Raw genomic sequence first — 14325 nt, 5'->3', positions numbered from 1 at the left:
ACAGGAAGGGACTGGTGAGCTTGATTCAGGATGTATAGAGTTTTCCGGACTGAGACACGTCCAGTCTGCGGAAGGTTGGACATAAGGAAATCTGGGACTCTGGCATCATGGCTGGGTTGAAAGCAGAGGATGATAATGACTAAGGGGCAGGCTGTGGTTAAGCCACCAACGAGGATGAGACTTCCCGAAAGGAAGCTGCAGAATGAGAAGGCAGGCAGAAGAGAGGAAAGAAGAAAATCACAGAGGTGGGGATATCCTTGCATCCGCGTGTCTCCAATGTCCAAAACAGGGCCTAGCGGAGAAGGAGCCCTCGGTACCTGTCTGTTGCCTGCGGGCTGAATGAACGCATGGGCGACTGTCTCAGAGTCGCCTTAGTAGCGTCCCTTCCTCTCTAGACCTCCGTTTTCCTCTGTAAAAAATTGCAATAGCGACCTGGGTCGGGCGGACAGCTGCGGCTGCTGGGGCTCAGTGCGGCCCCTTCAAGACGCGCGCCCGCATCTGCCCGCCTGGTGTCCGCCGGGCGCCGTGTCCACTGGAGCGCAAGAGCCGCCCGGACCGCGGAGGACAGTGGCCTCGCCTCCCCGGCGATCGCCCGGGAGCTCCAGACCAAAAGGGGGTCTTGCACCTGGAGAGGGGCGGGCGCGGCGAGGAAGCCGGGGGAGACGGGGAAGCGGAGGGCGCGGGGCGCGCGGGGACACCTTGGGGAGAGGCATGGTAGGGGCGGAAGTAAGGAGGTGAAAAGGAGAGGGAGATCGGGAGAGAGACCTGAGAGACCCAGAGGCCTGCAGAGGTTTTCATCTAGGACCCTTCAGAGCCCAAGGAAGAGCAGGTGCGGACGCGGGAAGGAGCCTCACGACAAAGCTGGCAGCACCAGTGACCGCAGCGCCCCGCTGGGCAGCCCCGGGGCGCACTTCTGCCCCGGCAGCGCAGCAGAGGCCTGGAGAGCGGGAGGTGCTAGGGCCCAGGCTGCCCCTAGAGGGCTGGCCCGAAGCGTCGGAGTCCAGAGAGGCCTCCCGCCGCTGCCGGGTGGCAGAATTGGGGGCAGGCGCGTCCCACCGACCCCGAGGGGTGGCCCCGCCCCCAGGGCCGCGGGGAGGCCCCACCGTGGGGGGCGGAGTTGTCACCGCCCCCTCCCCAACCCCCCGCGGACTGCGGCCCCTTCTTAAGCCCGCGGCGCCTCTAGCAGCCCCTCACTCGTCTCTCCCGTCAGTCTCCCTCCCGCGCGATGGCCTCGGCGCTGAGCTATGTCGTCAAGTTCAAGTCCTTCGTGATCTTGTTCGTCACCCCGCTCCTGCTGCTGCCACTCATCATTCTGATGCCCGCCAAGGTCAGTTGCATCTCCAGGCAGCCCCGCGGACACCGGGCGCCCGGTGCCCACTAACGGGCGCCGAACCCGGGAGCCCCGAGATGGAGCGCACGGATTCCACGGGGGGCACAGCTCTCCCCGGGCGCGCGCACTCGGGAGCTCCAGGTGCCAGATGGGAGGTGCCCTGAAAAGAACCCGAGGGGCATGGCCAGCGCAGGGCGCACCAACCTTGGGGTTTCCGGATCCCAGGGCTCAAGAGCCGTCAAGGCAAGCACAGAAACCTCGAAGTGAGCACAGATCTCAGCCACACAGATCCCAGCCTTAGACTCAGTCCCGGCTCCGAATGGAATCTCCCCACAGTGCATAACCCCGTTTCCCCCAAAATGTCACCTATGCCAACAGGGAGCCTGGGAGCTTGCCTTTCCCTCCATCTTTTCTGTCTCTTCCCTTCGCCAATGGAGACTTCAAGCTGTAGGTGTCTTCTGCCGTCAGGTGGGACGTACAGGAAAAGATCGTCGCCACGTGGACCCTGCAGTCTTTGCCACTCTCTGGCCCTTCCTTGGGCCTTAGTGTCTCTGTCTATGACCCATACTTCTTCCAACCCCGAGAGCCACAGCTGAGTCAAAATCCTGCTCCAGGCTGCAGGCAGGTCGGGAGTTGGCCTGCTTTGCCTGCTGCCTGCTGGGGCTGTGGCAGGAGGCGGGACACATTCCCAGAGCTCACGCCTTGGGTGGCAGGACCTGGGGTTGCAGGGAAGCTTCCTCCCAGGCCCTGGTCTCCTAATGCTTCTGGGAGGGAGAGAGAGAATGAATGGTCTTGGCCGCAGGGTGGGGGCAGGCTCCACTGGGCTGTGCACAGCCAGTTTGGCAGAGGCCCGAGCCCTTTGAAGCCTTTTGTGGCTGCTGGCTGCTCCTTCCTTGTTCTTTCTTTTAGCCCTTTCACTCTCAGCCCAGACAGGAAACCTCCAGCTGCCCCCACTTCCAGGCTCCCCAGGCAGGTTTGGGAAACAGAGGAGTTCTTCATGGGATGCTCTGGGGGCAGCTCTAGAGGAACGGGGTGTTTTGGGGCGTCAGAAAGCCAACCTGCAAGAAAACTGGACTTCCATCATTCTCTCATCTTTGTGACTTTAGCCAAGCGCCTGTGCTCTCTGAGCCTTGGTGTTCTCATCTGTACAATGGGACTAGGTGGTTTGGTTCTGACACTTTAAGGCGTTGGGAGTCAAAAGGGATTCACGTTGATTCCTAGGATGGGGGCAGAGAGACTGGGAGGAGCCCTTGGGTGGGCCTAGCACAGGCCCTGGAGGTGCCAAGGGCAGCAGATCCAACTGGGGAGGCGCTGGAATTGCCACACCACCTGTGAGCAGTCATACTTCCTCTGTAGCAAAAGGTTTGTGGCCGTTATTGCCCAAAGGAAAGAGCCAGGCAGGAGAGCTGTGATTTTAGTTCTGCTGGCAGGGAGTGATGTTCCCTGGAATAATTATAGCAGCTTGGCTGAACTTCCTTCCCCAGGAGACCCTACTCACACACACACACACATACACACACACACTGAGCTGGAACCCCAACTTGCCGTGTGTGTGTGTTGTTGTTGTGTGTGTGTGTATATGTGTGTGTGTGTGTGTGTGTGAGAGAGAGAGAGAGAGAGAGAGAAGGGGGGGGGTGGAGAGAGATTAAGCTGTCCTGTGAGTGAAGACCAGAGAAGGGAAGAGGAAAACCCGGGAAGAGTCCTTCCAAAGACTGCCTTGAGGAGCTTTCCTTCTGATTGGGTTGGTTGAGGACCCTGGACCTTGTCTTCTTATTTTTTCCCTTTGTGCCTCTGTTTCGGTCACCCTGCCTCCACCCTGCATGGCCACCCCATTGTGCAAGGAAATCCAGAGGGTACACAGCACGGACAGGGCAGCTGGGAAGCTGCTGAGAAGCCGGCGGGACCTTGGCAGCCTGAGCAGCACAGTCCTTGCCAGGAGGTGACTCCCAGGGCACACTACCCTCTGCCAACACCCAGGCCCTTCTCCTCACCCGCTGTTTCCAGTTTTCCTGTCTCTACCTTGGTTCCTTCCTGGCCTCATCTCTGTTCTACTTTCTCTATCCTTTCTCTAGGTCCTTTTTTATTTAAAAAAAAAAAAAAAATCATTTAAGGCAGGGTGTGGTGGTTCATGCCTGTAATCCTAGCACTTTGGGAGGCCGAGGCGGGCAGATCACAAAGTCAGGAGTTTGAGACCAGCCTGACCAACATGGTGAAACCCCATCTCTACTAAAAATACAAAAATTAGCTGGGTGTGGCAGTGTACACCTGTAGTCCCAGCTACTTGGGAGGCTGAAGCCGGAGAATCACTTGAACCTGGGAGTCGGAGGTTACAGTGAGCCGAGACCGCGCCACTGCACTGCAGCCTGGGCAACAGAGCAAGACTCCATCTCAAAAAATAATAATAATTTTAAAAAATAAATGATAAATTTCTTGTATCATTTATTTTATTAAAATGGAAAAGGATTCATTTTACAAATCTGTAAGGTATAAAGTAAAAATGAAAATACTCTCAAATCCCATAAGTTATTCATAATTTGATGAACATCTTTCCAGAAACCAGTCAATCTCTTTTCTCTCTTCCCAAACACACACACCCACCCACACACCCCCCAACACACACAAATACACACAGAGTAGGTTTTGCCTGCACTTTTTCACGAAGTGGTGTGCCAGGACACCCTGACTTGTTAATGTCAGACTTTTCTAACATCCCCTTCCTATCCTACCCTCTCCCCTGACACTGTGGGGGCCATTCTAGACTAGGAAGGGTCAAGCCTGTTGACTTCAGGGATGAGGCACCTCCTGGGCTTCCAAATGGTGGGGTGGAGATGAGGAGGCAGGTAACTTTGTGTCTCATCCTCCTTCCTAGTGGGTATGTTTGACACCTCCAGGAATGTACAGTGTACACAGGTGACATGTGCCACCTGCTGCTTCTAAATTTAGAGAATCGAAAGCTACCGAGGACTTTGTGTGCCATATGTGAAAAATGAGCATTCCTAAATCCCCAATTTGAAGATGAAGACATGAAACAAGAGAGGAGAGAGACCAGGGTTGGGAGCAGGCAGGGCAATCTTTGAGTGACATTGTTTAGAATTGCCGTCTCATGATAATAGTAAGAAACAAATTGATTTTTAGCTAATATTAATGTTTTAAAATTCTCTCCAATGCACCCTCTCATTATCTGCTCCTGGAGGGGATCATTCTCATGGCCTGCCCAGGGGTACACCCCTGACACCAAGGCCCAGGGAGGTTAGTGACTGCCAAGGGCCAGACAGTAGCTGACAACGGACGCCAATCACGTCTGTCTGGTGTCAAAGCCTGGGCTTCCAGTCACGCTACTGTTCTGTCTTTAGTTAAGTGGCTGTGAACCAGCATTGATCCTTTCTCCTGCCCCCACCCTGCCCCACAACAGGGGAGCTTTGGCAAAGTACAGAGACATTGTTTGCTGTCCCAACTGGAGACGGTTCTACTGGCATCTCATAGGTGGAGGCCAGCAATGCTCTCAACATCCTGCTGTGCACAGCCCCCACAACAAAGAATCATTTAACCCAAAATATCAGTGTGCCTGGCCGAGAAACCCTGCTTTGCCAGTAGGGAGGTGCCCCGGGTTGCTCATGGGATGCTGAAGAAAGATTTATTTATTTATTTATTTATTTGTGGCTGATAACACAACCCAGATGAAGAATTTCTAAGTCTTCCTGCAATGTGTTGTGCAAATAATACTTGCTCTTCTGAGTGATGACAAGCAGTGATTGTGTCCAGGTACCTCTGTTCTTCAGCAACGTTGTCATAGCTAAACTCGGGTGAATGCCGTTGATTCTTTTAATAAGCATTTGCAAAGATATCCTAAGTGTTAGGCCTGTTTTAGATGCAGAGGACAGAGTGAATCTAGAAATACGGCAGGTTCTTGAATAATGTCATTTCATTCAACGTCATTTCATTGTCATGTTGGTCGGGGGGGAAAGGAAGGATCTTCTGAGTCCAGGAGATGGAGGCGGCAGTGAGCTGTGATCGTGCCACTGCACTCCCGCCTCGGCAACAGAGTGAGACATTGTCTCAAAAATAAATAAATAAATAAAGCGAGAGAGAAAGAAAAGAAAATGATTACTGGCTGGGGTCACTGTCTGTGGAATTTGCACGTTATCTCACGTCCACAAGGGTTTTCTCCAGGTACTGTGGTTTCCTTCTACATCTCAAACGTGCATGTTAGGTGAATTGGAGTGTGTGTTCGTTCCCGACCTGAGTGAGTGTGGGCGTGCATGCGAGTGTGCACTCTGCAATGGAATGGCATCTTGTCCAGTGCTCGTTCCCACCTGTACCCTGAGCTGCTGGGACAGGCTCTGGTCACTCAAGGCCCTAACCTGTCATAAGTGGGTAAATAATTATCTCAGCTGTTTTTATTCATGTTTCTTAAATATCTGTATAGCTCGCATTTATTTCGGTGTTTAATACTGCAAGTGTTTTGGTCTTTGTATAGAAGCTCTGTGATGTTTTCGTGACCGGGAATACACTGTAGACACTGTTGTTTCTAGCAATTGCTCTAAGGGAGTGTTGGTTTCTGCTGTTCCACTTGCACATTGCAGCTTCCAAGGACCGATCAGTGGTGTGAAGGGAGGACTCACTGTACTGTTTGTGCTCTCAAGTCACACACTGCTTGTAGTGGTAGAGGAACAGTTGAGGAAACAGGGACAATCCCATATGCTAATGTCTGGGAGGGGGGTGGTATTCAGAGGTAGGGCACAAACCAGGCTGTGGAGGGGGCACAGGGAGACATCTAAGAAGGAACTTGGAGCTGAACCCTGAGTCCTCACCCCAGGCCCAGGGCCTGGCTAAGAGGAGGAGGCTGTGAGAGGGAGAGCACCCCCCTCACTGCCTCAGTTACTGAAAATGCTTTGGGGTGGCTGGAACGCAGGGTGGGAGTGGGTGACGACATGAGGCAGAGGGGATCCACAGAGCCTGGCCCCTCGAGGAGGATCTTTTAAGTCCTCCTGAAGCACTTGGGATTTGTCCTGAAGGCAACAGGAGTCTTTTAAACAAAGGGGTTGTTAATAAGTAAAATTTCGATGACGTGAAAGAAATAACACTCAAAGATATGTCCTCTCAGCAAGGCAGTTTACTTCTATAGAAGGGTGCAGGCCACGTGATGGAGCAATGATGCCGCCGCACGCTTGGACGAGCTGGGAATAGCACTTATGCCTGACGGGGGCCGTCCCTACTGCCGTGTCGTCCCCTATTGGCTATGGTTAGACCGCACAGAATAGACTAAACCTGATTGGCTATTTTAAAAAGAGCAGGGGTCCAAGCTGGAGTGGCAGGGTGGGTGTTTTTGTGGGAAGGACAGTTATGGACGTGTCAGAGCAGGTAGCCTGGCGATTAGGTGACCGGGATGAGTCAGGATGGAGGAGGGGGTGTAGGGGTAAGGGGAGCAGGTGTGAACTACTGATGAACCGGTGGAGAAGGTTGTTTACTGGAATTACAAGGAAGTTAAACTTTAAATAATAAGAGAGCTGGAGATACTGACATGCTGATTATTTGAAGAGAGACCTGGGGTTCACTGTAACACGGTGCTGTGATCAGATCTGCCACAGAGAAAGAGGAAGGACAGTATGGGTTGATGCAGATAGGAAGAACAAATGAGAGGAGAATTGCTGTGAGAGATGGAGAGAGGAGGAGATGCGGCCTGAGCAAAGGCAGTGGCCATGGGGATAAAGGAGGGGTGGGAAAGAGGCCCCCAAAATAAGAGGTCAGTGCCGTAGGTCTTGGTGACTGATTTAATTAGAGGGGGCTGGAATGAGGGAGAGGGTACAGCCTGGGTAATTAAATGAGAATGATAATAAGAATGCTGATGAAACATGAAACGACCTAGGGAGGTGGCTATTTTTATTATGTAATTATTATCATTTTTATTTCAATAGCTTTAGAGGTACACATAGTTTTTGTTTACAGGGATGAATCGTATACTGGCAAAGTCTGAGGTTTTAGAGCACCCGTCACCTGAGTCGTATATGAGGTGCCCAATGTGTGGTTTTTCATCCCTCACTCCCCTCCCAACCTCCCTGCTTCTCAGTCTCCAGTGTCCTTTGTACCACACTGTATACCTGTGGGTACCCATAGCTTAGCTTCCATTTAGAAGTGAGAACGTGCAGTATTTGGCTTTCCATTCCTGAGTTACTTCTCTCAGAACAATGGCCTCCACTCGCATCCAAGTTACTGCAAAAGATATCATTTCATTCTTTTCTATAGCTGAATAGTATTCCACGGCATATATCTACCACGTTTGCTTTATTCACTTCTTGGTTGATGGGTACTTAGGTTGGTTTCATGTCTTTGAAATTGTGAACTGTGCTGTGATAATAGGTCCTCAAACCAAAGAGGTGAAATTATTGATGGAAAGTCCTAGGATGAGACAGGGGCCAGGCCAGCAAGTGCTTGTTTGAAAACCCAGCCCAGTCTCACCCCAAAGCCAAATCCCAGTGCTAAGTGGCTAAAGGTGGTGAATGGAACGTTCACAAAAATGTGAATATGAATAGCCTAGCTTGAGGCCTTTGTCGTTAGACAGATGCCAGTGGGAACACCAAGCACCATCTTCTCAATTGTAATGAAAACGACCCCAAGGCCCTCCTGGTGGCTCGTGCTTGTAATCTTAGCACTTTGGGAGGACGAGGCAGGTGAATCATTTGAGGTCAGGGGTTCGAGACCAGCCTGGCCAACATAGTGAAACCCTGTCTCTATTAAAAATTTTTTTAAAAATAGCCAGATGTGGTGGTGGGCAACTGTAATCCCAGTTATTCAGGAGGCTGAGGCAGGAGAACTACTTGAACCAGGAGGCGGAGGTTGCAGTGAGCCGAGATCACACCACTGCACTCCAGCCTGGGCTACTGAGCAAGACTCCATCCCCTCCCCCGACAAAAAAAAAGAGAAAAGAAAAGAAGACGACTCCAAGCAAACCTTGAAAACTCCCAGTGCTGCGATGTTCTGGAGGAACTGGTTTACAGGTACATTCCTGGAGCAGAGAAATTCAGAGCAGCCCTTTGAGAAAGAAATTAGGAACAGGTATTAGGAATTCGAGGAAGTGCTTCCAGGAGCCTCTCCTGAAACAGGAAAGACCGATTTAAAAACAGGTGAGCCAAAGAAAGTAGAGTGATCACAGCATTCTTTTGAGGGCCAAAAAGAAATCACATTTACTCAGATGCAGGAAGGCAGAGGGGAAGTGAAATGATCTGCCAAACTTACAGAGTATTTGCAGTTTTAAAAATGATCAGCATGAACATTACTAGCCAAATGAATAAATGACCACGGTAGGACGTTGAGAAGAGGAAGTAGAATTGAGGACGAACATGGAGAAAAATTGCACTTAGCTTTCAAAATGGAGAGAATTTCACTTATGTTGTAAAATGATTTTGTCTAATTCTTACGGCATGTCATTAAAAATGGTATTTTAGGCTGGGCGGAGTGGCTCATGCCTGTAATCCCAGCACTTTGGGAGGCCGAGGTGGGCAGATCACCTGAGGTTAGGAGTTTGAGACCAGCCTGGCCAACATGGTGAAACCCCGTCTTTACTACAAATACACAAAAAAAATTAGCCGTGCATGGTGGTGGGTGCCTGTAATCCCAGCTACTTGGGAGGCTGAGGCAGAAGAATCGCTGGAACCTGGGAGGGCGAGGTTGCAGTGAGCCAAGATCGTGCCATTGTATTCCAGCCTGGGTGACAAGAGCGATTCTCTGTCTCAAAAAAAGTATTCTGTTCTCCTTTTCCTTCTCCTCTTCCTCCTTTCTTTTCTTCCTTCTCCCTTCCCTTCTTCCCCCTTCCTTTATTCTATCCCTTCCTCCTCCTCCTCCTTTTTCCTTCATTTTCCTTTTCTTCCTTGTCCTATTCTTGCTCTTTTGTTTTGAGAGGCAGCTAATCCAAGGTTTGAGAAGATGAAAGAACTTCCCCTGGAACCACACAGCTGGGAAGTAGGGAGGAGGCGAAGGAGGGACGGGAACAGGGCAGGAGCCCTTTGAGGATAGATCCTACGCCTGCCTCCCTGTCCTGACCCCGGAAAGCTGTGCTGACCAGGGCTGGGGAACAGGATGACTTTGAGGGGATCCCTCCGAGGACACCGCCGTTTTGGCGATCCATGCCAGCGCTGAGGGGATTCCCTCCGAGGACACCGCTGTTTTGGCGATCCATGCCAGCCGCTGTCTGGGGGATTCTGGGGGTGGGGAGAGCAAGGCGGCCACACGCCGAGGCCTCAGGACCGTCTCTTCAGTTTGTCAGGTGTGCCTACGTCATCATCCTCATGGCCATTTACTGGTGCACAGAAGTCATCCCTCTGGCTGTCACCTCTCTCATGCCTGTCTTGCTTTTCCCACTCTTCCAGATTCTGGACTCCAAGCAGGTGAGCAGACCCAGGGGATCCTGGTGACTTCCTGGTTCTACCCTTGCCTCTTTCTCTAGTGCCCCCTCTGAGCCATGCAGGCCTGGGGGTGACTGGAGAAGCTCCATTTGTGGATCCCCATGGCAGGGAGAGGCCGCTGGAGCCTGCATCCCCACCCACTCCAAGCTGTCCCTCAAGTCAGCATCCGGGGACTTGGGTGGCTCAAGGGTGTGGCAAGGGGCAGCCCTGATGGGGCCTCCGTGCCATGCTCTAGGTGTGTGTCCAGTACATGAAGGACACCAACATGCTATTCCTGGGTGGCCTCATGGTGGCCGTGGCCGTGGAGCGCTGGAACCTGCACAAGAGGATCGCCCTGCGCACGCTCCTCTGGGTGGGGGCCAAGCCTGCACAGTAATTACGCCTTCTCTCTCTTGACCTGTGGCTCTGTGTGAGCCCCAGGGCTGGAAGCGGGTAGAGGGTGGTACGGACCAGACCACCCACTGGTGAGGACTGGCCATGGGATTACCTGGGCTTGGCTGGGTGGGGTGAGTTACAGCTTTAGCTGGAGAGACCAGATGCACAGGTGGTGGTGGCCCATGGTGAGCAGCAGTAGGTAAGCGTCCTCTGAATCCAGAGGAGGTGGGTTAGCAAGAGTCCTTGCAGGCTTGGAAGGCTTCCAGTGGGAGGCAGCTACCTGCAGGGTTCCACAGGGAACAAATCAAACAGAGGCTGGATCAAGCTGTGCCTGATGAGGGAGGGGAAGCAGACCAGAAGTGGCTCAACTACCCAGCTCATGGGGAAGCAGAAATGTCCTCTCTCCAAGCTGGGGCATCTGTTCCCCCTGCAAAGAAGCTTCTTGTCTTCCCCGACATCGCTCCGTATTCCAGCTTCTCTCTCCATTTCCAAGATCTCCCCTGCCAATCTAGCTGGCCATTTCCAGCTCAGCCATGGAGTCGATATAATCAATCATAATCATAATGGGTATGTTGAGTGTCTGCACAGCCCCAGGCATGATACCAGGAGCTTATTCATTGCCTCATTTAATTCTCACCACAACTCTGAGAGCTGAGTATTCTTCTTACCACCCACGTTCTGTAGATGAGGCATTCCAGGCAGAGAGGGAAAATGTGATTTGCTCATGGTCATGTGGGGATTGGACCCAGCTTATCTGACAAGGCCTGTGTCCTCTCTAATCAGAAACTCAGGGCACATCTTCCTTTTGAGGCAATGTGTCCCCTCAGTGATGGCACGTCCTGGGCTCAGCCCTCGAGAGTCAGCTGCTGGTCAGTTCACAGTAAATTCCTCCTGAGTCGCCCATGTGTGGGGGGTTGTGCCGGGCCCTGAGCATATACAGACTCTGGGCCGCCCTGCAGGTGACCCATGCCTGGGGCTCCCTTGGTGTCTCAGACTCCCCTGAGTGGGCGACTTTGTGGCTCTCTGATCTCTGTTACCCATCCTGGCATCGATTCCTTCTAGTGATTGGTTTAGCATCAAATCGAAAGCCATTGTATTTTCCAGAAATGAGAGACCCCAAGAAAGTGGACCTCGGAGCCCCGAGAATCCTTGTTCTTGGCTTCCTTGAGTGGCCAGCTTGGGAGGCCACTCCAGTGGGTTTCGTTCTGTAGCATGCTGGAGAGCTTCCCCTTCCAAACCCAGGTTCATCCACGATTCTCTCTCCTTCCTGCCACCTGGCTCCTCTGAGCAAGGTCTCCAGTTAGTCCAAAGCACTGCCTGTCCTGGGGGGTCAACTTGATGCCTTGAAACATCATGTAGCAGCCTTGGTCCTTCGAAGATACCTCCATTCGTGCAAATCTTACCCTCCTCCTAGCCTGGCTCCCAGGCTTTGTTTTTATGGGTCCATAATGTCTACCTGTGTGGACGCCAACTTGGGTCCTGGTGGAGAACAGCTCCTGGGTCCCTTCTTCAGGTTCCTCCCCTGGGTGAACTAGGAGCACCGAGGAGGAGCCTGACTGCAGCAGGACATGCAGGCTAAAAACAGGCAAGCTTTTTTAAATTTTTGAGACGGAGTCTTGCGCTGTTGCCAAGGCTGGAGTGCAATGGTGCGATCTGGGCTCACTGCAACCTCTGCCTCCCAGTTTCAAGCAATTCTTCTGCCGCGGCCTCCCAAATAGCTGGGATTACAGGTGCCTGCCGCCATGTCTGGCTAATTTTTTTTTTTTTTTTTTTTTAGTAGAGACAGGGTTTCACCATGTTAGCCAGGATGGTCTCGATCTCCTGACCTCGTGATCTGCCTGCCTAGGCCTCCCAAAGTGCTGGGATTACAGGCAAGAGCCACCGTGCCCAGCCAGGCGAGCTCCTTCTGTCCCTAGCCTTGTACAGCTAGGCTGTGTGGAGCCACAGAGCAGAGTCAGGCCCTGCCCTGCTCACAGCCTAAGGAGAGAGCAGACATTGAAACAGGTGCTTTGAACCCAGCACAATGATGATGAGAGTAATGGGGAGGATTGAGAAGGGTGAGGCCAGCCCCAACTGCTGCACACTCATAGGGTGGTCCCAGAGGAGGGACATTGTTTGGGCAGGCTCTGAGGGACCACAAGGAGTCTTCCTGATAGATGGCAGAGAAGGGAGCAGGGGCTATAAGCAAAGGGAGACTATTTTCTGAATACTGTTTGTGTGATCAGGTTCACGGCAGCGTGGAGGGGTCAAAGTGTATGTGCGGGGGAGATGGCAGGGGTGGAGTTCCAGCAGGGAGAAGAGTCACACTTCACCCAAGCTGCCTCCCCAGCTCACCCTACACCCACTCTGCTTAGTCCTTCTGAACTTCTGAGAGGTGCGGCAGGATTTGGGGTGGATGGGGATTTCCTAGCCAGGAGCGGGAAGCTGGGGCTGCCTGCACGTAGAGTATTCCAGCACACCCTAGGGCAAGCTCCATATTGAGTTGGCACCATCCGGATGCCTGGGCTTCCCCTGCTAGATAGTGGGGCAGGGGTGCTCCTTAGAACCATGACTGGATCTGAGGCCTCTTGGTAACCCCAGCAGCAAACACAGTAGACATCAGTAACGTATGTGGGAGAAGCAGGAGGGAGAGAGGAAGGGAGAGGGAGAAGTCCCTGAAATTGTCATCCCTATTCAAATAGCCTGTCTCGAACTGGCCTCAACACCTGTGCAACCCTGCAGGGGTGGACCCCATCCACGGTTGCTCCCTGGGAAGTGTTGCGGGATGGGGTGGGGATTCTCTGGCTTTCCTCCCTGCCCCTCCTCTGCAGGCTGATGCTGGGCTTTATGGGTGTCACAGCCTTCCTGTCCATGTGGATCAGCAACACGGCCGCCACAGCCATGATGGTGCCCATTGTGGAGGCCATGCTGCAGCAGATGGAAGCCACAAGCACAGCCCCTGAGGCCGGCCTGGGGGCCCTGGAGCTGGCGGACAAGGGCAAGGCCAACGAGCTGCCAGGTGAGCCTCTGGTGGTACTACCAGGCTGCAACAGCAGCCCTCCCCTCCCTCTGTTGGCAAACGCTTTGGCCACCTCCTTCTCCGTGTCTGCTTCCTGAAGCCCTCCTTTAAATACGCATAGAGAAAACAATTAGAGAATGCTATTGTCATCAGTTTTAGGAATGGGATTCTTGCATAAAAGTTGGATCCTTTAATAGAGCATTGAAATCAATGCATCCACTCGATTATTCATTTGGGCATCTTTTGAGCATTTACTGGGTGCCCCTCACTCCTTGCCACGCCTGCTTATCCTCAAGGAGCCCTTCTCTGATCTTCTTGAGTAGCTCAAATCCTTCCACTCTCTGCTCCCATGGATCTTGGGCTTGGTGTCCCATGCTTGCTTCCCTGCTAGGTGCCAAGCTCAGGGAGGGCACGTTCGCATCTGCCTTGCCATCTGCCATGTTCCGTTACCATCCCCGGCCCGGTGCGGTAGACACAGGGTCTGGGGCTGATGGCCTGATTGCCAGACCCAGGGCAAGGTCCCGGGGCTGCAGAGAGGAATTGGGTACATTCCTGCTGACAACTTTTATGGAACCCAGTGGGGCAGCTAAATCAGCAGGGCTAGGATGTCCCAATCCTCAGGTCAGCAGCAGAGTCAGGAGCTGGGGCTGGGTGGGCAGCCCCCATCAGCGGCTTAGCTAATAGCGCTGTGCCCGCCACAGGGAACCAAGTGATTTTTGAAGGCACTCCTCTGGGGCAGCAGGAGGACCAAGAGCGAAAGAGGATGTGCAAGGCCATGACCCTATGTGTTTGCTACGCGGCCAGCATTGGGGGTACCGCCACCCTGACTGGGACGGGACCCAACGTGGTGCTCCTGGGCCAGATGAACGAGTGAGTCCTTAGTCACATCTTATGGGGCCAACAAAGTGGGTACCAGGGCTGGAGGAACCCCTCTCTCCTCCTCCGCAGGGTCCTGGAGCTCGAGGCAGCCAGATCTGGCCTGGGAGAGCCTGGCAGGGGTGGAAAGATGTGGCCCCTTCCAGCCTCTGTGTCCTGGCACCCCTGTGCCCACACAGAAGCCCATAGGGAGCTAATGCCAAGGAGCTAACACCCAAGTCCGCTTTCTGCCCTGATGCAAGTCCCACCATCTCCCCTGGGCTCAGGGATTCAGGCTCGGAGAGTGACTGTGGATTGAACTCTGAGCTAGTCATAGCAGATGACAGTGTACTCCTGGATGCTGGGTC

The 14325-nt window shown here is 53.1% G+C and overlaps 1 protein-coding gene across 3 annotated transcripts in view; it reads left to right on the top strand.

Annotated features, from left to right (window-relative positions):
* The first annotated feature begins 935 nt into the window (after positions 1–935).
* Positions 936–14325, top strand: part of SLC13A5 (solute carrier family 13 member 5) — a 33056-nt gene continuing 19666 nt past the window's right edge. The window contains exons 1-5 of one of the 3 annotated variants that reach the window (XM_010339747.3): positions 936–1327; positions 9583–9711; positions 9965–10101; positions 12915–13102; positions 13804–13972. In XM_010339747.3, the coding sequence (XP_010338049.2) occupies positions 1226–1327; positions 9583–9711; positions 9965–10101; positions 12915–13102; positions 13804–13972 (725 nt within the window). In that variant the 5' untranslated portion in view covers positions 936–1225. The remainder of the gene's footprint in view (positions 1328–9582; positions 9712–9964; positions 10102–12914; positions 13103–13803; positions 13973–14325) is intronic. The other 2 variants (XM_003929115.4, XM_010339746.3) reach the window with 2 other exon arrangements.

This window comes from Saimiri boliviensis, chromosome 17 (assembly GCF_048565385.1).
Source record: "Saimiri boliviensis isolate mSaiBol1 chromosome 17, mSaiBol1.pri, whole genome shotgun sequence".
Taxonomy (NCBI): Eukaryota; Metazoa; Chordata; class Mammalia; order Primates; family Cebidae; genus Saimiri; species Saimiri boliviensis.
The sequence above is the reverse complement of the archived record's forward strand: the minus strand, read 5'-3'. Positions and strand labels throughout refer to the sequence as shown.